We start from the raw sequence: 27,782 nt of genomic DNA, 5'->3' as shown, positions 1-27,782 counted from the left end.
TTTTTTTTTTCCTCCTCTCCTTCTCCTTCTCCTTCTGCATGCTGCAACTTAAAGCTATATGTCTCGTTAGTAAAGTCTATATCCAACACCTATTAGTTAGTACAGTGTGGACCAGTCGACATGGGACTGGTCTAAAATGCTAGTAGCAAGCCTAACAACATGGAGTGACACCACGAGCTCAAAGCAATCGTAGAGCCTATCTCAGACCGTAGACCGGTTAACTCGAACTTTGGTCTAAAGGTGAGCCCAAGTTCGGTTTATTTTAAACGGTTTTCTGACCGCTCGGGCCCGTCGGCCCCATCGACAGCCCTGTCACCAAACTTGTCTCGCGACGTTCTTATGGGCGCGTTCGCTATGCTAAAACCCGCTGGCCACCCCCACTCGCTATAAAAACCCTAAAACCCTTCCGCGTTTTCCCTCCGCAATCCTCTCCAGGCGAAAACCTTCACTCCTCCCCTCGTCCCGACCGCGACGAGATCCAGGGATCTCGAAAACATCTCGCCAATCCCTCGGGATCTCCGTGTTCTTGGGCTCTCTCGTTAGGATTTCTGGATGGAAGCCGTCGTGGATCAGGACCAGAAATGGCTTATCGACTGCCTGACGGCGACGCTGGACACCAACCGCGAGGTCCGATCCTTCGCCGAGGCCTCGTTGCAACAAGCTTCATTACAATCAGGTAGGCTTCACTGTCGATCTTTTTCTTCTTGCTTCGCCCGTATGCCTTCTGAGCTTCTATATTCAAGCTTCCTCCAATCAAGAAACCTTGAATTTCTTGATTCTCTGATCAAGAAAAGTTCAAATCCTAATATTTCCCGGAAAGCATGATTGTTGGTTATTGCCAAGAACCTCTTCGTGATTTTTCCAAAGAATCTTTTTCTTCATATTTCCTCGTTTCTGTCCGTCAAGGTTCCTCCAACATCATATACTTTCCTGGTTATCTGATCAAGAAAACTTCAAAATCTCAATGATATAATTGCTCGCCACCCACTTAGATAGTTTTTTTTCCTGATTATATTGCTGATAATTCTCAAGAACCCTCCAGGTACTTCTTTTTCTTTGGCAATTTCGTCTTTTTGCTGGCAAAAAATGTGTTCTTTTCCCGTGCTCACGGCCAGGTTGTGAGCTTCTAATACCATCTTGCTTCTTGTTTCCCGAAACACAAGATGCTTGATACCTTATTCAATGGCTGGTTGTCTTCTTTCTTGACTTGTTTTCTTGATTGGCTTCGGAAGCCAACCAAGTCTGCAGTTTTCTTTGTGCTGTTGGATGGCAAGCGTTGAATAGTTGGTATTTTTCGGTCCCTGCTTTCCAAACTTTTGAACGACGTGCATTCATGTCTGTTTTTCCTTATATTTGCTCCATGACAAGTGTTGCTTATTGGCTACATTGTTTTCTTTTTCTCCTTATGTGCGTGGATGTCTGAAACTAATACAATGTGCTATATTTTTGGTTTCCTTGAAGGATTTGGAGCTGCTCTTGCCAAGATTACTGTGAACAAGGAAATTGCATTTGGATTACGTCAGATATCCTGGTCTTTGAAGTACATAGAGATTATATGTGCATGCTGATACATACATGCACATGCATCTCATCCTTTTATTCTGTTAAAAAATTTTGCGGAGCTTGAACCCATACATTATTTTGATATGCTGTGCTAAGAAAGCCAGGTTTGCAGTATCGGTATGTACTGCTACAGGCCGGGCATACTGGACTGTACCCATATTGAAATGATACAAGGGGCATACCAAGTGTCGATACAGTCAATCGACCCCCATATTGTGCATACCGATAATGTACAAACATGGTAGCGGTACAGGGTTAGTGCTGACATCGCAAACCTTGTAAGAAAGATTGTTCATTGTGAGACTTAACATTCACTACCTGGCAGCTGTCTTGCTAAAGCAGTTCATAAAACAACATTGGCAGGAAGATGAAGAGACTTTTGTACATCCTGTTGTTTCAGCTGCAGAAAAGGTCTGTTTTTGGTTCCTTTTGTTTTTGTGATATATTATACAAATTCAAGGGGCTGAACCGCCGAGCATTTGGCAATGTGCTTAAATTTTAAAATATCTTTGAAAAACTTTGACCTCATGATGATCATATGATGATCAATGTCATTGTTTTTTATTTATTTATTTATTTTTTTGTAGAACTTCTTGACGCTATGGATTTGGCTTTGCTCCCTTATGTAGTTCTCTGCATGTGGTTACTGCTTTGCTGAATCTTTTACTACTGCTGCTTTCAGTTTCATGAGGAACAAATGTTTCAGGCTGTATATCGGTTCATTTACAAATATTATTGGCATTAATTTCCATATATCATTAGATGACCTCTTTCTAAATCACAAAAATTGTCAGGGAGTTATACGTCAACTTCTGCTTCCCTCGTTGGATGACTCTCATGGGAAAATTCGCACTGCTGTTGGCATGGCAGTGGTATCGATTGCACAGTATGATTGGCCAGAGGATTGGCCTGAATTATTGCCATTTCTCCTGAAGCTGATCAGTGACCAGAGCAACATAGGTGGAGGTAAATTCTCAGAATTTAATCAGGTCCATAGTTGGAATAACTGTAAACAATAGTAAATCATCGTGAAATGCACAGCATCATGTATGTTGGACTTCCTGAGTTGAATCTTATGGATCTTAAAACAAAGAAACATCTATCTATGATATTTTTTATTTTTTTAAAATATTTGTCTATGGTTGTTTTACTGTTTTTATCATTCTTCCTTGCAGTTCGTGGAGCTTTAAGATGTTTAGCTCTTCTCTCTGGTGATTTGGATGATACTTTGGTTCCAAGATTAGTCCCTGCTCTTTTCCCATACTTGAATACAATTTTATCATCCCCTCATGTGAGTTTCTGTGGCATTTTTTTTTAAAATAACCATGCCAATCATCTGAATGAACTGGCTTTATATGCTTCTTTTTCTCATTTGTTATTTGTGATGAAGCATGAAATTGGCTGGCAATTCATATTAAAATTGCATTTATTATTTGCTTTACTTCATTTCATGATTTTCTATTTTTTATTAGCAGCTGTATGAAAAACCTCTGCGCACAAAAGCTCTTTCAATAATCCACTCCTGCATTTCTGTCTTGGGGTCAATGAGTGCTGTGTACAGGGTAGTCTGCTTTTTCTTTCTTTCTTGTTTGTGTATTATGAATGTTTCTACATGTGTTCCTATAAAGTGACTCAAATTTTGCTGTGCAGTCAGAAACTATTGCATTGATTATGCCAATGCTTAGTTCATTGATGGAGCAGTTCTCCATCATCCTACAACCTCCAGTGCGCTCTGAAGATCCTGATGACTGGAGCATTAGAATGGAGGTAGCTGTATTTTTGATCTACTGAGACTCAAATCATTGCTCAAATGAAAATTGGCTGCTATTTGCTGATCAGGCTCTGTCTAATCATTCTTCAAAAAAATTAGAAAGGAAACTATCTGATATGTATTCTTCCTGTATCATCAGGTGCTCAAATGTTTACTCCAGTTTGCTCAGAACTTTCCAAGTCTCACTGAAGCACAATTTTCTGGCAAGGATATCTTTTTTCCCTTTTTTTTTAATTTTGTAGTTTCCATGTTTTTCTTATCTGGAAAATTGACATCTAGTTTTGGTCCAGTCATTGTTGCACCTTTGTGGCAGACATTTGTTTCTTCTTTAGAAATATATCAGTTATCTTCAATCCAAGGTAGTGAGGATTCCCATTCTGGGAGATATGACTCTGATGGTGTTGAACAAAGTCTTGAATCATTTGTCATTCAGGTAATAGTATCCCTTGGGGAACAAGCTCTTATTCTATCATCCAGATATAGAAATGATGGCACAAATAGTTATGTAGGGCATTAATTAAACGATCAACTTTTGTGATTCCTTCGCATGCTTATCTTTTTGCCTTTGCTAGTTGAGAAAAATAACCTGCTATCAATAAGAGCAATGAGTTGATCTAACTTTGAGTTTTTGCCTGGACCTCAATTTGTTGACCTTAAGTTTCAGGTGATTTCTTTGGATGCTCAAAACTAACACTCAAAACTAATTGTTGCAATTTGTTTTGTGATCTAGTCCTAGTATATCAAGGTCTTTAGTTGCCATTGATTCATATATGGATTTATCTTGTTGGTTGTTGTTATGGTTATCTCCATTATGTTCCTGGATTGTAAAACATTTGTTTGTACGATAAAAAAAAGTTATATCACTCCTTTCCTAACAAATTTTAGGCAAAATCAGTATTCAGACATTGTCAATATAGGCAAATGATGTTACCTTAGGAATGTTTGACAAACTACAGTTTGATGCTTTTTCTCCAAAAACTCCTCTGTTTCATCTTTCTTTGAAGTGTGATCATTATAATATCTTTGAGTCCCTTAGTAGATTGTTCTCCACACTCCTACTCTAGTCCATTCTTTTAGCTCCAGGGGTCAATTATTGTGGGTTGTAATGTGAAAATAATAGCATTATGGTATCTTTTGTAGGTATTCCTGTGTACGTGCAATTTCCTACCACACAGAATTTTAGACTTATTCATGTTAAAACAGGATAAAGTCACGTAAAAAAGAATGTAGAGCAATAAAACAACTTTATTCGGGTTTTCTTTGTTTGCAAAATATAAACATAACCAATGGTTTTCTTGCACCTGTCTCATTCATATTTCTGTTCATGGTTTAAGCTGCCGGGAAATTATTCTTTTGCCAACTAAAGTATTGACAGATGACTTTATTTCAGCTTTGTTTGGGATATTACTTGTCTTAATTTGCTTCCTTAATTAAATCAAAACAATAGTGAACACTTAATATTGCTCCCTGTATATAAAAAGTGATACTACTCCCTTTTGTACATTATACATAAGGTGCATGGTTTTGATTCTTTTGTAATCCATTACCAAAAGATCTGATAAGATTTTTTATGGACATGCAATAGCCAAATAATATTTCAACTGTTGAGATGTTTAACTTATTGGTTTAAATGTTGTTTTCACCTTATATCTGGTTAAGTTACTTTGCATTATTGAATCTGTTAGCAGCTTGCCTTTTTATCAGTTAAAGTTTTAAATTTCTGAACTGAATCTAAGTTAACAGTACTATAGACACACACACACACATGCATTCTTGTACACCTTAGGTTTATTCTATTTTTTTGAGATTCAGTCTTTGAGGTCTAATTAATGAGTTTCCTTTTTTTGTTTGTGTATGTGAACTCATGACAATTCCATTATTTGTTTTTAAGGTTCATTGGAAGACATTAATACATATACTGGATGCAACATGAATCTGTTACTTCTATTTTTTGTTTTAAAATTCCTCGAGAACTTTATGATTCATCACTGACATGTCGTCCTTAATCCCAGTTATTCGAATTTTTGTTAACTATGGTGGGAACATCTAGATTGGCAAAGGTACATTGCTCGAATGCTTTTGATAGTCAGGTTTGTTTTTTGCATGTCCATATAATGAAATAATGTTTTGGGGATTTCTTGTTGTAGGTCATCAGGATGAACATCAAAGAGCTGGTGTATTACACTATAGCTTTTCTGCAGATGACTGAAGAACAAGTATGGTGATTTTCTTTTTGTTTAATTTGCTTGCTTATGTCATGATGTATAAGATGTATCTTTACATAATCAAGTCAAAAAATATTGGGTTGCATGTCAAGATTTTCTAGATTTATTAGTCCAGGTTTTGTGGATTTGTTAGACTTGGTAACGTGTGTCTAGTAATTCAATCTTTGACAGGCAACCTCAAAAGCAAGGTTTGCCATACCGTGCCGAACCGACCGGTACACCTCGTCTCGTATCGGACCGGCAAGAAACCGGCACGATTCGGCCGATAAAATCGGTACACCGGCGGTACCATAGAAAAAAGAATGGAAAGTGAGAAAGAGAGAGAGAGAGGAGGGGAGGTAGGGAGGTGGGAGCCGCCGGAGGCCGGTGGTGGCCGGCTGCGGCCGTCGGAGGGCTTCTGAGCCCCGTATCATCCGATAGGGTTTTCAAGAGAGCAAGAAAGAGAGAGAGAGTGCTCGAAGGGGGGGCGGAGAACCTACCGGACAGACGGTGCCTCCGTTGCGAGGCTCCCGGTGGTCGGCAAGCCAACACCGACGGCTTGAGGGCGGTCGAGCGGGCGGAGCCCCTTCTTCTTTTTCGAAACAGACGACGTTTGTTTCGATTTTTTTTTTTTAAAACTTATGAAGTCGGCAAGAAATTTTTTTTTTAAAAAAAAAATCGTGAAGTCGGCAAATCGTTTGCCGACTTCACTTAAAACCATGTTTTTTAAAAAAAATTGTGAAACAGGGGCGATGCTCCTATTTCACGCCTGTGGCACCGCGCGCGTGGACTGCGCCCTCCAGTGGCCACGGTGGCCAGTCGGAGGCCGTCCAGCGGCCCTGCCGGCTCCTTCCCCTCTCTCTTTTTTTTCTTCCTCTTTCTCTCTCTTTATTTCTCTTTTTTTTTCTTCCGGTTTAAGTCGTCGGTTCGGTACGGTATGAAACCATACCGAACCATACCGCCGGCCGGCCGAAATGGCCGACGATACCGGTTCAGCATACCTTGCTCAAAAGTATCTTAATTATTATAAATTAGCAGATAGTTTTTTCTCCTCAGATAATGAAGGTTGGATACATTCATACATGCGTATACACATGCACGAACCCATGCTTCAATAGAGTTTCTGGAAGGCTGTTTGCTTGTTTTATTCATGTAAAACAAGTGTGGGTAGAATAGGCATAAATGCCTAGTTATGATGGCATACGCAGATTCAAATCTAAATGGAGGCAAAGCTCTGGTCTAATCCTTACTTTTGGGATCTTATTGGTCCATGTCACCTATCTAGCACCTTTTAGCAATTGGTTGCTAGTGCATAAAAACCATGGATAAGACTAGCATGTAATGGCTTGTGGCAGGGTCTTTTTGGACGAACAAGAGGTTGGTTTAGAGCATGGGGGCAACTTTCATCCATGTCTGTGGTGGTTAGTCGTTAAAACATCCTAGAGTCAACTTTTATGAGTTGAGGCATTTGAAAGCAAGCAAAAGATATATGGGTCAAAGGTTGTTTGAGAACCGAAAAATAGTTGATGTTCATTGAGGAATAGTGCATACTAGACAAGCAGCTTTTGTGGCGCATGTTGCCATATTGCATTGTATAGGACATGGTGATTAGTTGCTAAAACGTCCTGGAGTCAGAAATTAGGCATTCGAAAGCAATCAAAATATATAAGGTTAAAGGTTGTTTAAGAACGAAAAAATAGTTGATGTTCATTGAGGAATTGTGCATACTAGATAAGCAGCTCTTGTGGGGCATTTCGCCATATTGCAATTAAGAACTTTCTTGGAGAAGAGAGAGGGAAGTGACATGTAGGAATGTGGTTCTAGGGTTGCAGTGGACAAATAATAAAGAAAGCAAGTAAACAAGTTATGTTCTTTTTGTGGTGATGCTGATATCTCATGTTGTCCATAAATTTGAGAGGTTGGGAAGATTAAGATTGTTAGAGCTATTTTTCTTTTTGTTTAGTGCCACAATTTGAATAAGCTGATGCAGTGGATGCTTTGCAGAAGCTCGGGCCAAACATGAAATGAGGGAAGGGGCCTCAATGAACATCTTGATATGATTGGTTTGAGAGGTTATGGAGGTGACTGGAGTTGGTGAGGAAAGAAACGATGTTGGGAAAGTTGATTGACTTATTTGAAGGTTCATGAGTGCATATAGACCTACAGATGTGCTAGCAAGGAAAATAGGATGAATTAAAAATCTGATTGGGCTGTTATTTTACAAGCTTTGTTATATCAACATTATTAAGTTGTTTGTTTTGGTTTCGGAGATATTCGTGCTATTGATGTGGAAGAAATGAAAAAAGGCCCGTGAAAAGTGTTTATAAATAATTAAAACTTTATTAATATCAATTTCGTTTTGTAACATATGCACTTGCTATTTAACTATGTACATATTATATGGAATTATGGTATGAGCAAGGTTTTAAATTCTGTAGGACGGGACTGTCTTGGTTTTCCAATGGAATGGGACACTGCTTCTGTCTCGTCTTGTCCTGACACTTGGTACTTAGGATGTCCCAAGTCATCCCGATCGGGATATTGGGATGTCCTATCCTGACACGGGATGGTACCCTATCTCAGTGTCTTGTGGGACATCCTGCTGGGATCTGAATCCTTGAGTATGAGTAGTATTGGTTCAATTTTATACTGATTCTTTGTTGATACATACATTTGAAACTTTTAATGTACAGATGCCTGATTTGTTCTGGCAAAAGATTATTATTTGTTTCATCTAACATTTGTAGGTAGTGGATGATAAATCTAAACCAATGACCATAGCACTTGCACCTTCAGCAAGCTAAATCTCACCCATAGTTAAGATTTTAAAACTGAAATTGCCATCACTAATTATCTCTCGGTAAGACTAGTTAGTTTCATTATGTTGTTCTTCCTTTCTAAGCATTCCCAGTGTAATGACCTATTCTATCTTTTCTTTTTGTAGATACATACATGGTCATTAGATCCTAACCAGTATGTTGCTGATGAGGATGATGTTACTTACAGTTGTCGTGTGTCAGGTACTAATTCTTTATAGGATTGCATGGGATTCTCAATACCTTGCATGAAATATTTATGTCTTTCATTGGAACTTCAGGAGGTCATGGCTTAAAATGCGATGACTTATGATTCATTAGATGGTTGTATTCTTTGAGAATTTCGGGGAGCATATATATTCATGACCTTTACTTGAATACATGCGTACAAATCTATCTGGTCATACAATATATGTTGATATAATGTTGCCACAATGAATGGTTACTTTCTTTTATTCATGTCTAAATTTATAAATCTTGTTTTGTTTAATCTATGTATTCATATGTGTAGAACAGCTTTGCAATTGTTTGTTTGCTTGCTTAAAAGTATTGTGTCAATCTTGATTAGTTTGCTTGTGGCCTTTCTTTCTATCCGAACGTGAGGAGCATAAAAGTGCATCTCACCTTATTTGGTTTTTCCATATTCTCAACATGAACCCTGTACTCAATAGAGATGGTAGGATGCATGTGGTGATTGCAAGTAACCTGAATAGGTCATGAACTTGCTATGTTATCATATGATGATTTTCTTTGATATACTACTGTTTGTTAAATCAAATCAGAAGTTCTAGTTTCTCTTACTAATTTGGTGAATAAACTTTGGAGTGTCTCATGCAAACATTCATGACTGTTTTAGATGTAATGGTTAATATATTGACTCTCATATGAGCTCAAAAGATTTTTTTACCCTAGGCAAGCTGATTCTTGAATGCACTAGTGTTTCATATCCATCAGCTCTTGTATGTGGCATCTTCTTTCCCTAGAATATGTGACAATTTGTGCATGGTAACCATGTTCATTGTCTTCCCCTTGCTTATGTTCGGTTGTACGTTGCCGTAAGTTGTCTTTTTTACTTGATGGGGCAGAATAGAAACCAGCAGTAAAATCTTTCTCATTAAACATGAACTATCTGTTCTCGATTGTCTCCTGCATCTGTTACCATTCTTTTCTTTTTTTTTTTTTAATATCTTTTAAATTTTTAATTATCATCTCTTGAAGGCTCAATGGAGTCTATCTTTCATTGTTATCTGAGTCTCTCTTCATGGTTTTTGTGCTAGCATGTTAATCCTCATATTCTCATGTCTGTCTTTTATTAGCTCCATCAAAATTTGATGCATGCAATAAATGTAGGACTGACTTAGTCTCGTACTGTTAACTTGTATCATTGACACAAAATGGAATCTTAGAACTGCATTATCTTGTGCCACCATAGAAGTACTATCTTGTGCCTCCATAGAAGTAGCTCTCGCCCCTCTTGGTGAACCAATTTGATCAAATGACATTTTGGCTTTTCTTTTTGGCTCAAACAAGTGGAATATATGTTCTCCTAGGCTCCTAGCTGAGCTTGTACTTCAATGAGTTTGTGTTGAACATGATGATGTGTAGCTTCTTGATATTCACTTGCGTCATATATCACTGTAATGTCATTCTCCTCTGGAATTAATATTAAAAACATTTATCTGTGAATCTCAATAACCAAATATTGGTACTGTCTTTCTTTTTATGCCCTTAATAAATCACCATATTTTTAGGCTCTCTCCTGCTGGAAGAGATTGTTAATGCTTTTGATGGAGAAGGAATTGATTCAATAATTGAGGCTTCTGAAAAGCGTTTCAACGAGTCACGTCAAGCAAAAGTTGCTGGTTCTGCAGATTGGTGGAGAGTGAGTAAATTGAGCTTGCAGTTTTTTTTCCCATGATCCGGTGCTTTTATCTTTTCTGCTGGCTAGGTTTCTCTTTCCATGCATCTGATATAGTCAGTTCCATTCTGATCATGTGTTGAAGTTTTAATGTTTTTTGAGCCAAAATTAACGCCTTAGAGGGTTGTAGATTAATTTAAATTCTTTCAATGAAACAAATGCCTTTTTTTTGACACTAGTCTAAAATGATGGTGCTCTGGCCATCCAGCACATGTTAAAGTTCTTTTTGCTTGAATTGAACTTGACTAATTTTCTTTATTTTTTCCTTATGTTATTGACACTTGTGTAAAATGATGGTGCTCTTGCCATCCAGCACATGTTAAAGTTCTTCTTGCTTGAATTGAACTTTACTAATTTTCTTTATTTTTTCCTTATGTAAAGAACATTTATCAAGTATATATCAACTATTACTATTCCAAGGCTTGAACTAATCATGCAAGATGTTGATGTCCAAACAATGTATGTCTTGTAATGAATGAAACAGTTAAAGGTTTTGGAAACTTTTTATGCTAATTGTTCTATGCATTGAATTAGTTTTAGGCATGTGTTTGTGGAAATGTTGTATATATTACCTGTTTGCTATTTTTTTAAACTAATGTTTGCATGGAGATGGTTGGTGAGATTACATATGATAGGCATTATTGAATTCAGTTCACTGTTGTTTAGATCCAGTACTATTGAAGTTCTTTTTCTTTGATTGTAGTGATTCCAGTTATCATTGTTTCATCCTAAGTGTTAGTAATCTACTTTGAGTAGGTCCGTACAATGACTGGGCTATTGCATTGCATGCACCAAACTACATATATCCTTGATAAAGATGAGAAAAATTTCCCTTTCTAAATTTATAAATTGGACATAAAATTGAAAATGATGTATGCTCCTCCTTTCCTGCCAACTTATAATAGGTATGATCTGATGCATGTGCTTTACAATAATCTTTGTTCCATGCTACATTATCAAGTTTCCCTTTATGCCTTGATCCAATGGGTACAACATCTACCATTGCCACCACCACCAAATCCTCTCCCTTATCCTGCTCCTTTCATCTGTCCAATCGAGTTGCCTTATGAGAGAGTTAATGCATAACATAGCATCATAATTCATATGTACCATGGGAATGTCTTACTTGCACGTCACATGAGGGCCCATGTGAATGTATCTTTAGTCCCACATTGGTTGTGCGCTGGGTAGATTTTGGGCACTTACATAGGGCTAATGAATCTAAGCAATACCTTTTGGCTAGTCTTTTTAGGAGAGGTTCTGGGTCAAGATTTGTCATATTGGTGTCGGAGTTTGGACAGGCCGGCTGGTGGTATCATTCGATATGGTCCATGTCTTTCCGTGCACGACCCAAACCGACACAGCAAAGAGAGTGGGGGAGAGGGAGAACTAGAGAGAGAGGGGGGTATGGAGGGAGAGGGAGGGAAAGAGAGGGGGAGGCTGGTGATGGCTGCTGGAAGGCTGTGGAGGCCCCCAGATGGCCATCTCCCCAGCCTCCGCTAGATTGAAACGAGGATGACTTATCCCTGTTTTGATCGTGATTTTTTTTTTTCCCCGATTTACAATGAAGTCAGCAACTCAAGTTAAGTTGGCCTTGAAAAATTTTCAGATATCCAACAATATTGTATCATGGTCATATTTGGGTCTGCTAGAGAGGACTAATACTGGGGAGGAGAATGGCTTGAAGGCTGAGCAATGATGTTACAAGGTGGACTAGAATCAATGTTAGAGAAATGTGGAAAGAAAGAGGATTAACTATTAAGAGCTGATGAGAATTGAGACTAAGAACTAAGATAATGGGGCTTCTTTTAATGGAGTGGAGTGAAGGCTTTGAGCTTTTTGTACTGTACAACTAACCTTGACTTTTGAAAATTGGTCTAATGATTGAAATATTTACGGGTTAATAGCTACTTTATGATGGAGATTTCTAGCAACTGGGATATATTCTCCAATCTTTATTTTTAAAAAAACTTGTTATTATGTATGTGTTTATGCATGTATGAAGTAAAATGCATGCTGACTGAGATTAGGGCTGCTGATGAACCAAGCTGTTCATGAATAGCTTGGATTCAGCCTGGTACTGGGGCACTTGAGCTCAGTTCGACTAGAATATGAGCCAAGTATGAATGTTTTTAAAATTTGGCTCGTAAATGAACTGAGATTGAAATCTTTAAGTTGCAAAATCAAACAGAAGTTTGTCTCAGCTTGATCTAGATCCCTGTTCAAGCTCAGTTTCAAATGGTAAATGAACAAAGCTTGATAATACTGTGTCAAGCTTGTATTTCTTGTAGTGAGCCGAGTCTGAGCAGCCTACTGTTCTGCTTGACTTGGCTTGTTTGCATCCTACCGGGGATTACCGACATAGATCAATGACTAAGCCACTTAATGTTGAAAGAGATGCTTCCTGAGAACTCGATTAATTGATGACCATGCTTATTAGTTAGGATGTTGGCTTTCGATGAAACGTCTTCAATTTGATCCAAATTTCGAGATAAAATGAATCTGTTGTTATCACTTATCAGTTTTGGTCCGGATGGGTTTGTTGTATATGGAGAATGAAATGGGGGGCTCGGGTAGCATTTGAAAACAAATCTTATCGAATCTCATTATGGATTTTTGCCATTCAAATCTCGAGTCCAAATCTTAAACCATGGTTGGCATTTGAAAATTTTGTCATCAATGAGTATGGTGTTCCTTGTAGTCATGCTTTTCTGTTCATATTCTTTTAATGATTTTAATTTCCATTTCTCCAATTCTGTTGGTGCTATCTCTGTGTGTAATGCATATTTGTTACCTGACAGTAGACTGTTTTTATTAAAGGGCTTCCTTCTTGCTAATATTGTCTTTGAAGCTGAATCTATATCATTTATGCTGTCCCTTTGCCATCTATACTTAACTTGCAAAGTCCATTGTGGCAGTTACGTGAAGCATCTCTTTTTGTGCTGGTTTCTTTATCAGAACAGTTGCTTGAAGCACAGGTCTGTTTCTTTTCTGGTTTTGATGGTGAATGACATTTCATTAAGTTTATATGTTTTTGTACTTCCATAATTGTGACAACGATATATGTCATTTGTGGCCTGTTTGGATGCTGGAGTATGTTATCTGACGATAATGTCTCCAGATGTTCAAGAGGTTAGAGCAAAGAGAGTATAAGGAGAGAGGAAGTTAAGAGATTCATGATGGCAAAGAGTCCTGCCGATTTTGATAATCTCAGATGGTCCACTTGGTTAAAAATGTGATATGCTGTGTCACTAAATTTTATGGATGACAAAACCTGTAAACCTCCTAAATCAAAAAAAAAAAAAAAAAAAAATCTCTCCCTGTCTTCCACTAACTTCTTTCCAGCCCCCACTATATATGGTATAATTCATGGATAGCTTGCTGGGGCATCCAAACAGGCCCTTAATGGTAAATTTACATACAAGATTTAATGCTGGTTATTTTTTAAGATAGAAACTGTTTTGTGCTTCTTGATTCCCTTCTTTCTCTGATATTTTTTGGTAATAATTTTTTCGATATATTTCCAGGATTCAGGATTGACAAAATTCCATTTAGGAAATCTTCTTGAGCAGATGATCACTGAAGACATGGGAATGGGTAATTGAAGCTTTCATCCGCCTAAACATTTGTTGATTGCTAATATACAAATATTTACCAATATCAATTTCCTAATGCCAGGGATACATGAATATCCATTTCTTCATGCACGTGTCTTCTCCACAGTGGCCAAGTTTTCTTCCGTGGTATCTACCGTTGCCTTTCCTCTACATTGCTCCAATTTGTCTGCTGCATTTTTGGACTAACCTGTTCTGGAGAAATTTGTAGATTAATCAGAGAATCTGTGAACAATATCTCTACAATGCTACTCAAGCTATAGCTTTAGATGTGTAAGGACTTTGTCCCTATCTTCAGTCTTCACATGCTATTTCTTATTGGAAAGCCTTACTTGTTAGGACTTATGGAGATTCTGTCATTTGGCAGCCCACCACCAGTTAAAGTCGGTGCTTGTAGGGCCTTATCCCAACTCCTGCCAGAATCTAATCGTGAAATTATTCAACCCTACATAATGGGTTTACTTTCATCTCTTACAGAACTTCTAAGGCAGGTAGTTGAACTGTCCAAAAACTTTAAAATATCTTGTTTGTCTTTTAAAGTGAACATCACTAGCATTTGAAATCATCTCCTCAGGCATCAGATGAAACACTGCATCTTGTTCTAGATACACTTCAAGCAGCCGTCAAGGCAGGTTTGTACCTAGCTAAGTTGTTTTGATTTTATTTTTATTGCTGTTTATTCAACTTCGTGGGAATTTTGGATTTGAGTTTTTTCCCCATTTCATGGATGTGCTTGTGATACTATAACCTTTGCTTGTGTCTTTTGCTGGGATTGCAGGTCATGAGCAATCAACTTCCATTGAGCCAGTTATCTCTCCTATCATCCTCAATGTGTGGGCACAAAATGTTTCAGATCCATTCACCAGTATTGATGCTGTGGAGGTCTTGGAGGTAAGTTTTCATGTAAATGTTGATATTAGTGGGAAGTATCGATCAAACTCCTTGTATTTTTTTAATATCAGCGGCAGGTAGTACATATGGAGAACATTAGTAATTTGACAGGAATAAACTTAGATGGTGGAAAATTTGGCTGTGGTTTTATGAATCTATTGTACGACTGATGTCTTTTTCTCTAGTCAAATTATTCATGTGTTGTGAGATTTGGTTAAGGAATGATGTTGTGTAATTATGAAATCTTTGCCAGACATTACTCATGTGCTTCAACAATTAAAGATGAACAGTGATCTCCAGTCTTCATAAAACAAAGTGGCAATCAAGCTCAATTTATTTAGCTGTGGATTAATGTACAGGGTTCTTTGATGTTTTTGTTGCCATCATATCTTAGTACAAGATTTATGTGGTGGGAAATGATTATACAACATATGCAAAGTATGCTTAAGCTACATGATTGCTTATTAGTATTCATTCTGCTGGTAAGGTGTTTAGCTTTTGCTCAATTAACAGAAATAAGGCATGTAGCTTCAGCTCCTAATCTAGCAGGAATATATTACTTTCAAGTGTTCCAAGAGATGAGACATCTATAAGCAGAGATCCCCAATATATTGGGATCGACAGGTCCTCTAGATCCCTCCTGTTCAAACTTCTGGAAAGCAGTATGTAAATGAAGTCCAGGTGTTGATGTGTTGAAGTGATGTGCAGGAGCATTGAATGATTAGTAAACCATTCCTGATGGTTGATGATCAGTGGTGGTATTTAATAAAGGGCACTATTGCAGGGATCATGGATAAATCATTCATTTATATATTATGGGATTTAAATTTTTCTTTATTTTTTAAGTTGTAGGACAACTTGTTGCTCATGTATTTCTTGTATGCTTATTTGAGGTATAAAATTCTATTAAAAAATCATAGTATGTTCACGTGCAACAGCTAAAGTTAGTTCTCTCGCTGACTTCTCTAGCTTTTCAGGCAATCAAGAATGCTCCTGGATGTATACGGCCATTGGTGTCTCGGATTTTACCATATGTCAGATCTATTTTAGAGAAAGTAAGTTATGTTTGAGTCAGTTAAGGAAATGTCATCACTGATCAGATTTTATCTCTGTCAGATTACATACTTATATTATCTGCCCCTGAATGCATCAGCCACAGTCACAGCCTGCTGGATTAGTTGCTGGCTCATTGGATCTCTTGACAATGATACTGAAAGTACGTTTTCTGATTTTATGCCGGGTGATTTCCTGATTTGCAGATGATGATGATTTTAAATAATATGTTATGTTTATGTCCATTATTACATCCTTTCTGGCATGCATTAATTTGAACTTAGTGTATTGCAGAATGCTCCTCTTGATGTGGTGAAGGCAGTCTTTGACATCTGCTTCAATCATACCATCCAAATTATCCTTCAAAGTGACGATCACGGTGAGATGCAGGTAATATTTGATCATACAATTCCTGTTGATGGTGCAGTCACTTTATCAGCATTGTTTTTGTATTGCATATGCACATCAATACATCAAGCTTTCTAATATTCCATTTGTAAAATTTAGAATGCAACAGAATGTTTGGCTGCATTCCTATCTGGTGGAAGGCAAGACTTGCTTCAATGGGGTGGTGATCCAGGGCTTACCATGAAAAGTCTGCTTGATGCTGCTTCTAGGTAGATTTTGGTGGATACCTTTCTTTTGTAGCTTGTGGAATATTTGTTTGCTATGCAAACTTTGTTCCTTCATGCTTATGATGGAATTGTTGCATCCTATTGTTTTACACTCGTGCATGTTTTAGTTTGTTCTGTTCCTGAATAGTCCATGAAGGGTTATTATTGATGCATATTATATCAAGATTCTACTTTTTGATGTTTGCTTACATGCTGGGCTAATGAAGTATGGATGAATTTCAACCTCATACATCATAAAGTGAATTATACAGAAATTAATCCTTAAGCCAATAATTTGCATTATGTAAATGATTGGATATTATGCATTGGTATTGCATATGAGTACTGAAAGATGCTTATTTGTGTAGCTTAATGGACCATGGCATGTATAGAAATGTTTGATGAAACCAAGTTCAAGTCAAAAGCAAAAGGTCCAAGATAACAAAGTAAAGCATACCAACTTCATAAGGCCAATTATTATTCACCATTAGTGGAACAACAAACATGCATAAATACCCAACAACGACTGCTCAAGATTCCTGAAATATATTCTCATACAAAAAACATGATTCTTATAACAACAATCATAACAAATTCTGGGTAAAATAATGTGAGATAGGTGACTGATCAAAATCTTAAGCACTAGCTAGATGATTGACTACAAATTCAGAAAGTATTTGGTACAATACACATTCATGTATAATTTGATTTATATTAAAGAATATAATATAATAAAACATGAATGACCAATGCTTGGATTAGATTCAGGTTTAGACTGTTTAGTATTATATATGACTTCAAAAGTATGGGGACATAATTTCATGTCATCTAAATAACTAGAGAAATAGGTCAAAATCACAATTCATATTTCAATTTTTTAATTAAAGCATCCATGTAGAGCTAATGATAAATTCAGAGTAAGTTACTCAATATTCAAATTGAATTGTCCATGATCAGATACGAGTAAATTCAATGGGATCAATGAGCAATCCAATAGCATCATGCCACTCCCACAATATATAGTTTGTAATATGACCTATGTGGAAAAGAAAACCTAGTGAGAAAGGGTATCTATTCTAAGTAGTCCATCGAGCCATGTGTTGTCTAGCTTTCCCTTTCATATTCAGACTCTTCAAAGACTATTGTTAGATTGATTGTGGTATAGAGACTTCTCATTATACTTTCGTATTACTTGTGTCTGTTACTTTTTATCTTGGGAGCTATATGGTTGTATTGGTTTGCAAATTGATGCCATCAAAACTACTCATTTTGTAATGTACCAAAAAAAATACTCATTTGTAATGTATAAAAAAAATGCTCATTTTGTAATTGGTGATTTATTTTGAAAGTAGAATTTAAATTTTGAATTTATCATTAGCTTTTCTTCCTTATGGATAATTATCATAATTTGGAAGCTAAAATTAGACTCATGAATAAATTTAACTTCTATCTCTATTTACCTATGCACACCCATATACAAACACACATATATGTATATATGCCTAACTTTTAGTGTCGAACTTTTAAGTGATTCCTTGGTATATTCAAATATGTTCATCTGCAAAATTTGGCTCTTCATGTTTTGCATGGCTGAATTTCTAACTATATTTTTCAAAGTTGAACCATTGACCAACATATTCTTACTTTCTTGCCATATGACAAATGATTATTTGGTGACTATAGGAAGCACAAAAGAATATGTGGACACTAGAGTTTATCTCATGGCTAGGGAGACTAGAGTAGCAATGATGTTTCCACCAAACACTGGAGGGTGGGGCTTGAGTCGCCATCATGTCAAGTGCATATTCTTTTATCAGACCTTTGAAACATTGGGGTAGCAAGGTGCCAAGTATTAAATGCTCTTTAGCATAGCAAGGAGGTGTTCTATGGCTTGGTGCAGGGCCTCATGGAACTAAATTTGGGGCTTATAGGGACCAGCAACCACGATTATTCGAAATTTAAGCTGACCTTGGATTTTAAGGATGGGTTGCAAGCCTTCTAATGTCCCAACATCCTTGAGCTTGTAGGAGATGAGTGTACCATGGCATGCTTGCAAGGCAAGATGGTGGTTTGTAGAACATCTCTTGGGGCTTAGAGACCAACAAATAAAATTATTCAAAATCTAGTCTTCCTTGGATTTTAAAGATGGGTTCAAGCAAGGACGGCGGAACCATTCCAAATTGCTTGACTTGTAGTGTACCATGCCGTACAAATAGTAGATCAGAACATTCTGGCAAGCAAAATGAGAAATCGGCAATAGAGGGGGGGGAGGAAAGAGAGAGGGGAGGGAGAGGGAGGGAGGAAGATAGAGAGAGGGTGGCATATGGTCGGTGGAGTGCCAGAGAGTTGCACGAACTTTATTAACTTAATTTTTTTTAAAATTAAAAAAAAAAGGAACCCCCCTCTAAGATCCTTGTTTTGAATGAAACAGGGGAATTGGCGGTGGAACCCCTCCTCTGCCCCTTCATGCGCTCCCTGGATATCCACTAGCCTCCTCTCTCCCTCCCTCTCTCCCCTCTCCATCCCTCTCTGTCTCTCTTTCTCTCCATACTCCCTTCCCTTGCTCTCTCTACTGTATTGGTATGGGCCTAGCATGGAACGGCACAAGGGGCATGCTAAACCGTGCTATCGGGCAGCCGTTATCAATACAGTGATCATTGGATTCAAGCCTTCTAAGAATAGTGCCCTAGCTCTCATAAGCTTGTAGGAGATGAGCCCACCATGGCATGCTTGCAAGGCAAGATGGCGTGCTGCCTAGACATTCTTGCATGAAGACAAATGGGGTAATATTGGTTGGGTAGCCAGCTATGTGGTGTAGAGGGGTATTATTTGAGATTTTTTTTCCTTAGATTTTACTCTGTCTATCCTATGCATGTCAAATCTTTATAATGAAGCATATAAAAAGGTCAGAGATGCTCAAATAAGGATCTAGCCTATCTTAACAGGCGAGAATCATGGGCATCATGACTTTGTGAACCATTGTGGTGCTATGCAGGGGGCCATGAAGCAAAGTATGGCTAGCGATATCTCGGCATTATAGCATGGTGAGCCATGAGTTGGGCAAAGTGGCTGGATATCCAGTGGATCGTTCCAAGGAGTGGAGATTCGTGTAGAGATGTTGTCAATTTTGGTTAACATTTATTTGGTGGGCAAATTTGGTTGCAGAGCATCCTAACAGCATACAAGGTTTGTGCAAACAGATCATGAACATTGAAGTGTTGAGTGGTATGGCTATGGAGAAAAGCATATTAGCAACGCAAGGCCAATATCATGGCATGAGTGCTTGAGGGTGCTTGGATGTGACCTTCCATGGCTTTGAGTTGCAGCTTATGTGGGCTTGTTGTACTGCCCTTGCAACATTTGCATTAGGCCTGTCCAGGAGCTATGCATGGTATCGTGACATTGCATGGCCATGCTATATGGATTTGGACTTTGGGTATGTCAAAGTGGTGTGGTAGGTTGCATATTGGTGGAGTAGTTGATAAATCATGGCATGGAGGGTACTTTGCTCAATGTGATGTGCTATTAAGGAGATTCATTCTATTTGATGAATCTGCGAATGTATTTCTGCTTGACTCATGGTCGAGTTGTTCATGGACATTCGTGGTTGTTACAAGAGTTCAGATTTACCATGTTGTTATGTAGGGAGTAAAGAGGTTTACTTTTTAATCATGTGGCTAGACTGTTGTACAGTTGTGTGATGTATATCCAGGTAGACTTAAGAGGGCTAGCCTTGGTGGTGTAGAGGGGCACCATGAGTGGTCAGCAAGGAAACACCTTACCCCATGATAGTGTAGTATTGGAGGCGAATGATGATATAGATCCAAGCATGTACTGTAGAATGTTGGATATCTTCAATACGAGGGTGTTGAAGTTGAATTAGATACAAAGTTGTCTAAAGTCTAGATGTTTGTATCTGTTTTGTGTTGCAATGTTTGAAGTGGGGGGAGCATGTTTTGAAGACAACATTTAATGTGTTTGACCACTGAAGGATTGCTCGTTAACAATAGGGGCCAGAAGCTTCGCTAGGTGAAAGCCTTCTAGCTTCGGTCGGAGAGTTCAAGGTGAAAAAAATCTTGTTTTTATTTATGCTGAGGCATGTCTATATGTGGCTAGGTTTCAAGTGCATGAAGATTTGGCATCCAAAACTTGTCATGCAATCTCAAGGTGAAGACCTGCGGACCAAGATGCAAAAAGCTTTGCAATTGGATTTTTCGTGGAACATCAAATGGGCTAGCTCTGGTGAAGGTGATGGTAGCACCAAGGTGCTTGGTGCCATATATGTCAAAATATTGGACTTCTGCAATCTATCTCCTAGGATGGAGACAATGGAAAGCAAAGGTTTAGACTTCTGCAATACAGCTCCTATGATGGAGGTGAGGGAAAGCTGAGATTAGGCAAAACAAGGATGACAAAAGCCAAGGGTGTTTTCTCATTGTATAACATTGGATCACAAGATGCAAAGTACAATTGCTTATATTTGAATAAGCTTTATAAGATGAACGAAGTGGCTGAGACATGAAATTGTTGGTTTATTGAGATGTTGAGGAGGGTTACATAGAGATCGGCTACTTTGTTTGTTGAGGTACTGGGGTTGTAAGGGCAATGCATGTGGTAGGGGTAGCATAGCATTATTACTATGGACTCAAGTTGTGGCTTGTTGGATGATGCTAGAGTTATGTGGACAAATTGGGTTTTGTAGAGCTAGATAGAGTTCTCAGAATAAAAATTGGAAACTCGAGGTACATGGCATTGGGAAGCGACTTTGAATGGAGATCAGGGTGGTCATGCACTCTTGTATCTATGTTACTAGGGATAACTTGGAGAAGTGGGTTAAAGGGTTGTGCTGGACTCAAGGATGAGGTTGAGGGGCTGGTTGAGGGGAAAAGAGGTGGGGCAATTGGTATGGAGGTTAGTGGGGTTTTTTTTATAATTATTTTTAATATAATTTCTAATTGGTCTGTGCAAACTTGAACATGTTTCATAGGCTCTATAAGCTCATGGCTTGGTCGAAATTCAAGTTATGTTTGGACCAAGCATTTTCTAATCCAGCCAAAACCTAGGCTGACCTAACCCACCCAAATTGCAAGCCCTGGCTTAGAGAAGCAATTTTAATGCACAGTATTTGCATAATATGATTTGAAAAAACATTTTATTGATTGTCCCAAGCACCTTTTTTTAACAGCTTGAAATGGCATGGCAGCAACAGCCTTTGACATATTTTTCGATGTATCGTGTCATAGCAGTTTGTAAAGCCATATATTCAATAGAAATATCTAGGCAACTTTATTTTCCTATAAGGTTATAATACCAATTTTTCTTGAACAACTCAAGCATTAACATTTGGCAAGATTGTATCCAATATCTGATATTGCTTTATTGACCTTTACGTTGTTGTAATACTAGCATATCATGTCAAGCTTTTTTGAAAATAATTATTGTGTTCTCTGGATTAGTCAACCATGCGTGTATCTAATTATGCAAGAATTGAGGAAGCCATTTTCACTATTACCCTGAACTACCATGTTTTGTATTTGTAAGGTTTTGAAAGTAAAATCCTAATTTTGTTTGTTCGATACCAGCTGTCAGAGAACTTCATGTTGGCTTTATAAAATATTTTAATATCTTGAAATCTGGACATGTTAAATGGAAAACCAGATATAGGAAACGCTTCCTTGATAATCCAGGAAGAAATATGTTCGGAGTCCTCTTATGTAAAAACATATGCAAGCATTTATTAGTCTTCTTTCCTTTGTTGAGGTCAAGATTTTACGTCCCGGCAGGACGAGGGGCGTCAGGGCCATCCCATCTCATTTCTGTGAGAAAATGGGATCGAGATGGGTTCAGGACTACGAAACCCATTCATGCAAGGGGAGAAGAAGAAATAGGAAAGAAAGAAAGAAAGATGAAGAAAGGAAAAAAGTGAAAGGAAAAAAGAAGAAGAAAAATGAAGAAGAAAAAGAAAGGAAAGAGAAAGAATAAGCAAAAGAAAAGGATAAGAAAATAAAACAAAAAGAAAAGAAAATAAAGGAAGATAGAATCAAAAGAAAAAAAGAAGAAAAGAAAAAAAGGAAAGAAATGAAAGAAATGAAAGAAGGGGAGAGAAAAGGAGGATATCTGCTGGGATATATGACTGAGACAGCTATTGGAATGGGACAGCGGGGCATCTCGTTCCATGGAGATATCGAGACATCTCTATCCTACAGGATTTAAAACCTTGGTTGAGGTTAAATAAAAGTTAGCTTTTTAAATCTCTCTTGCAGGGGGTGGAGGTGGGGTGGGAGTTTGGGGGGTGAGTCAGATTATAGTCATATAGAATCTAGATTGTTTATGGTGCCAGAGGATGATAAAATAAATATTTTTCTTTTCTGATCATTATGCACTTGAGGTGCAGTTTGTATGTTAATCTCTTTGATAGACCAAGAGTAGTTTGATTTTCTCATGGTGGTATTTTATCATTGTGGTACTGTGAGTCTTGATATTCTGTCAGATCTACTGTGTCATGATGACTACCTATTTGCTCTAGACAACCCTTGGATTCTGATTACTAATTCTTGATCCCTGCAGACTTTTGGATCCAGATCTAGAAAGTTCAGGATCACTTTTTGTTGGCAGCTACATTTTGCAACTTATTTTACATTTGCCATCGCAAATGTCTGTGCACATTCGCGAGCTCGTTGCTGCTGTTGTGAGACGTTTGCAGTCTTGTGAAATAGCAGGGTTGAAAAGTTCCCTGATTGTTATTCTTGCTAGACTGGTAATTTCCTCTCCTGTGAGTTTCATTCTATGTACCTTTTTCTATTGAGTCCAGACGATAATTTTTTTGTTGATTTAAGCTTTTCGGTACCTTTTATGTAGGTGATTCTCTATTATGTTGGAAGAAAATGTTTTCTAAATGTATATTTTTCTACTTTGTCACTTTCGCTTCAGATTTACTAGGAGGCTCATATAAATGCAACACTACATGAGGCATGCTAACTTAGAATTTTTTTTGACATATGCAACACTCAAGGAGGCATGCAAACAATAGGAGTTTTTCTCAATCAATTCTATTGTTGATTTTGATGACTTAAATGCTCAATTCAGTATTTTCATCTGCATGTACCATTTACAAAAGTTCCATGGGTTATGTGAACTTCTGAGATTGTTTGCTAGCAACAGTGGTCTCTGGAAGGGGGCCAAAGTACTTGTATTTGTGCATCTTATTCTATTTACTTCTTCACTTTTATCTACATTAGTCTACCACGTTGCAAAAAAGATTTATTGTCTTACTAAGGATTCATTCTGATCTTTCTTGACCGGACAAATTTTACTTTCAATAACTTGATCTTCCATTATTTATCCCTTAGCAGCTTTATGTTGCTAGAATTAGACAAAGTTCATGTGGGGTGGAAAATGTAAATGGATATTAACTTGTTATCCCTTTCTTTTACAATAACCCATGACTTGCTTCTTGAAAATATGGGTGAAGGCCTTTGAGGGATTCATTGATCTTTATTAATAGGTTTTTGGCATAAAGCACATGCACAAACTGGCTGTGTTGCAAATAATTGGATGGCGACTTATAATATTTCTTCATTGTATGGTAGTCTACAGTTTATTTTTTAGGCATTTGCTCCTGAGATATCTCTGAGAAGTTTAGAAGGATTTATTAATCATTTATCAATGGGTTTTTGCTTACAAAACATATGTCCAAATTGACTAAATAAGTGTTGCAAAGTGGTCCTATTGGAGGAGGAAAATTGGAAAAATGAAAGAGGATCTAATCTTGCTAATTCTAGACTATGAATATCTGATCATTTTAATTGATTTTGTCAACTTTGAGTAGAGTTATTACAGCAAAACTAAATATCTAAAAGTCACAGAAAAATGAAAATTAGTTGCTTATTATGTAGTTTTGTTATTATATTTTACCATGAATATTCTCTTGTTGAATCCCATTAGTTGGGTGGTGCTGTTTCCAGAACTTTGCTGGCCAACACTATGGATAACTCATTGCCATTTGCACTGATCATTTTTCTGTGGTCAAATGGCATCATTTCACATCAACTATATGGTATATATCTGTCACACTGTCGAGCAATTTAGGTAGGATTGAACTTTTTTATCTTCCAAAGTGGGATCCTATTTTCAAAATAGTGATGAAATTTATGGCATGTGATGTACGATGATTGCAACTGCTGGGTCCATGATGATAGGTGCCAAAAACAACCTTAGTACAACTTGCAGAAATGATACAGTTGATATCATTTCGATCCACTTAATTCTGTTATCAAGAAGCTGGCAGAATAAATTGCATATGGAGCTGAAAAAGAAAATTGAGACATTTCCTGAGGACAGTTGTTGAATGCAGGTGATTGAATTTTATATTCCTTGTTGAAGTTACATTTAGAAGTAGGTGGGTAATTAATTTTTTCTGTCCGGTCAGATTAAAGACATCAGGAATCGGGCATAAATTTTAGGTCCACCTTAGAACAGATAGGAACCATAATAACTCACAAGGCTATCCTCATTGAAAGAGTTCAACTATGGATCCTTCCAACATTTCTGGGCCTCATGGGTCCATTGCTTTGCTTCCTTCTATTTCTTGAAATACTACCATGTGTATGCCTTTTCGGAACTAGGGTCAATAGAACCTTCTGATACTGCCAATTTCCCTGTTTCATCAAATCAAAATAAATACTTCTATTCTATTGTTGCAGGTACATATTAGTTCCCCAGATGTTGATCAATTCATTAACTTATTGCTTACAATTCCTGCTAAAGGCTATGAAAATTCATTTGCTTATGTGATGTCAGAATGGACAAAACTACAGGGTAAGCATTTTTTGTTGATAATTCACTCTTCTAGTTCCAATTTTCTAGAACAGTCTTCAAAAGAATATTTTGAATGCTTGCATTGTAAAAAAAAGCAAATTGCAAATTACTTTTGAAGTTAGTTATTCATCGTTGCTTTTTTATTTGGTCATGTATTGGTTGTATCTTTGGACAAATTCCAAGAAGCAACTGGTTAAAGAATAATCATGCATTTATCAGACAAGCTTGTATCATGAATCTTATGGTCTTACGTCTACATATGATTAACCTGTCCTTGTGTTGTCAAAAGAAGTATTTTTGGGTAATTGAGCAGCTTATATCCTGCTGCACTTAATTGGTATCTTCATGTTTTTGGGTACTGGGTTGGGATCCACATAATTGTTCACAAATTGATGGAATAAAGCTCTTCATCTTTTTAGGTGTCGGGTTAGGGTCCACATAATTATTCACAAATTGATGCAATAAAGCTTTCTATGAGTTCTTTTTTTCATTGTTTTAACTTGTAGGGGAAGAACTGTTTTGAACCAGTTGTTGGTAGGGCCCTACCAGGAAGGACGGGGGGGGGGGGAGAGTGTTTGTGTCTGAGTGAGAGAGAGAGAGAGAGAGAGAGAAATAATTGTATAGAGCACAAATATTTTCCTCTTTTTATCTAATTTATTCTTGTTCTCTGAGTGTAGGTGAAATCCAGGGAGCCTACCAGATAAAGGTTACAACAACTGCGCTGGCTTTATTGTTATCCACACGTCATGTGGAGCTGGCAAAAATTAATGTCCAAGGCCATCTTATAAAGGTTTGAAGATTCTGATGCAGAAAAACGGGAATTTCATTCAAGTATTTAAATATTTACCTAGTGTGTTCATCCAGTCTGGTGCAGGTATAACTACTCGTTCAAAAGCTAAATTAGCCCCAGACCGGTGGACCATAATTCCTCTTCCTGCAAAGGTATTGGACAACTTCTACATCTTTTATTAGGTTGGTTCAACTCTAACTCAGTGACATCTACAATTTTTTGATGTCATCTGGTTACTTGGTCTTAGCATAACAGTTTTCTTAATTTACCTCTTGTGAAAGAAGCTTGCTGATTGCCACACCAAAAACAATGTTGAATTTTTTTATTTGGATTTTTAGCAATTCTTACGACTGAAAATTATGAAAAAAAGGAGCTGTCATGAACTGCTTATATTGTAAGACTTCACAATTCATGAAACCACAGAATGGATCTATACACAAGAAAACTTACAAGCACTTAATCTAATTCAACTCACAGACTTTCATGAAACTATATTTGGACCGGACAGGGTAGAGTGAAATTGGATCTTGGTGCCTATTTTTTTAAGACTGGTTATTTCCCAAGGACTTGACCATCCGGTGAAACAGTTAGCAAGTACTATTATTGTTCTTTGGTGTTTAAACTGATATATGCTATTCCTGCAGATCTTTTCATTATTATCAGATACATTAGTTGAGATTCAAGAGCAAGCTTTGGATGATGATGATCATGATGAGGTATTGCATACAGTTTAAATCTTATAACAAACCAACAAAATAAAATTGTAACTTGAATCTCCACTCATGCCAATTAACGTAACAGGATAGTGACTGGGAAGAAGTTCCAGACGATGATGGTGGCATACCACAAGAAATATTATACTCATCAACTGTCCCATCACATGTGAGTCCGTCAGTCGAACATCTTGATGCCATGGCGAAAGTTCTTGATGAGGTAAGGACGCAATTGCCTTTTCTCCGCTTCTCTCTCTCTCTCTCTGTATGTGCGTGCGTGTGTCTGTGTTGTGTGTACGTTGTGAGTGCTTAGGCAGACTGATTTGACGTTTGTTACCCCTGTTTCCACATTACCAAGGGTGACGATGATAGTTATGATGATGATCTTACAAAAGTTGATCCTCTTAATGAGGTTTGCTCTCAAACAGAAAATTTCTTAGACATGTAGATCATCAGATCTGCTCTTTCCTTGGTCGTATAACTCTATTTTCTTTGGCAGATCAAGCTGGCAGATTTCCTCACAAATTTCTTTGTCAACTTATCAAATAGTGATGGATCTCTTTTTAATTATCTTTGCCAGGTAGATCAGCGCATCACTGCATTTTACGTTTTCTTTGGAAGGATATTACTCTACCTTGATGATTTTATTATTCTAAAAGGATATATAATTTTTGTTTCATTTAATTATTGCAGAGTCTAACACATGCGCAGAGATCTGCTGTGGAAAAGGTTCTAAGCAAGTGAAGCAGTTATAAAAATGACGGGATCGTGCTGGGTGTAACATTTCCCTGTTCTTTGATTCCTCGAGTAAATATCATTTGTTCACCTTGCCGAACTTTCTTTTTTAGTCTGTCGGTGAGGTTCTGTTGAGTTGTACAGCGACGGTCCAAAGCAGTTGTCGATGGAGTGGATCTGGATACAACCTTGCGAAATTGTGTTTGAATTTGAGACGGAAAGGCACCACTGGCTAAGGAAATGTTTGACGGGGCATATAAGATATCAGAGTGTTGATAGGTAA

The 27,782-nt window shown here is 37.5% G+C and overlaps 1 protein-coding gene across 3 annotated transcripts; it reads left to right on the top strand.

Moving 5' to 3' along the window:
* The first annotated feature begins 384 nt into the window (after positions 1-384).
* On the top strand, positions 385-27,782 carry LOC105039218 (uncharacterized). Of its 3 annotated transcripts, none has more exons than XM_019848693.2 (33): positions 385-676; positions 1,462-1,523; positions 1,882-1,974; positions 2,358-2,529; positions 2,739-2,854; positions 3,036-3,125; positions 3,214-3,330; positions 3,474-3,537; positions 3,625-3,767; positions 5,347-5,394; positions 5,482-5,550; positions 8,483-8,558; positions 10,106-10,236; positions 13,191-13,250; positions 13,800-13,869; positions 13,951-14,015; positions 14,098-14,159; positions 14,254-14,377; positions 14,461-14,518; positions 14,665-14,777; positions 15,755-15,832; positions 15,931-15,993; positions 16,125-16,220; positions 16,338-16,447; positions 23,012-23,201; positions 25,147-25,261; positions 25,939-26,051; positions 26,126-26,203; positions 26,696-26,767; positions 26,853-26,984; positions 27,123-27,176; positions 27,264-27,344; positions 27,458-27,782. In XM_019848693.2, the coding sequence occupies exons 1-33, from the start codon at positions 553-555 to the stop codon at positions 27,506-27,508; spliced, it is 3,090 nt and encodes a 1,029-aa protein (XP_019704252.1). In that variant the 5' UTR covers positions 385-552; the 3' UTR covers positions 27,509-27,782. The 3 variants fall into 3 exon arrangements, with proteins under 3 accessions (XP_019704252.1, XP_073101237.1, XP_010913596.1); XM_010915294.3 differs by having other exon boundaries at positions 386-676; positions 3,039-3,125; XM_073245136.1 differs by having other exon boundaries at positions 3,039-3,125; positions 3,474-3,767.

This window comes from Elaeis guineensis, chromosome 1 (genome assembly GCF_000442705.2).
Source record: "Elaeis guineensis isolate ETL-2024a chromosome 1, EG11, whole genome shotgun sequence".
Taxonomy (NCBI): domain Eukaryota; kingdom Viridiplantae; phylum Streptophyta; class Magnoliopsida; order Arecales; family Arecaceae; genus Elaeis; species Elaeis guineensis.
Note: the sequence above shows the minus strand (reverse complement) of the source record. Positions and strands in the feature narration are given on the sequence as shown.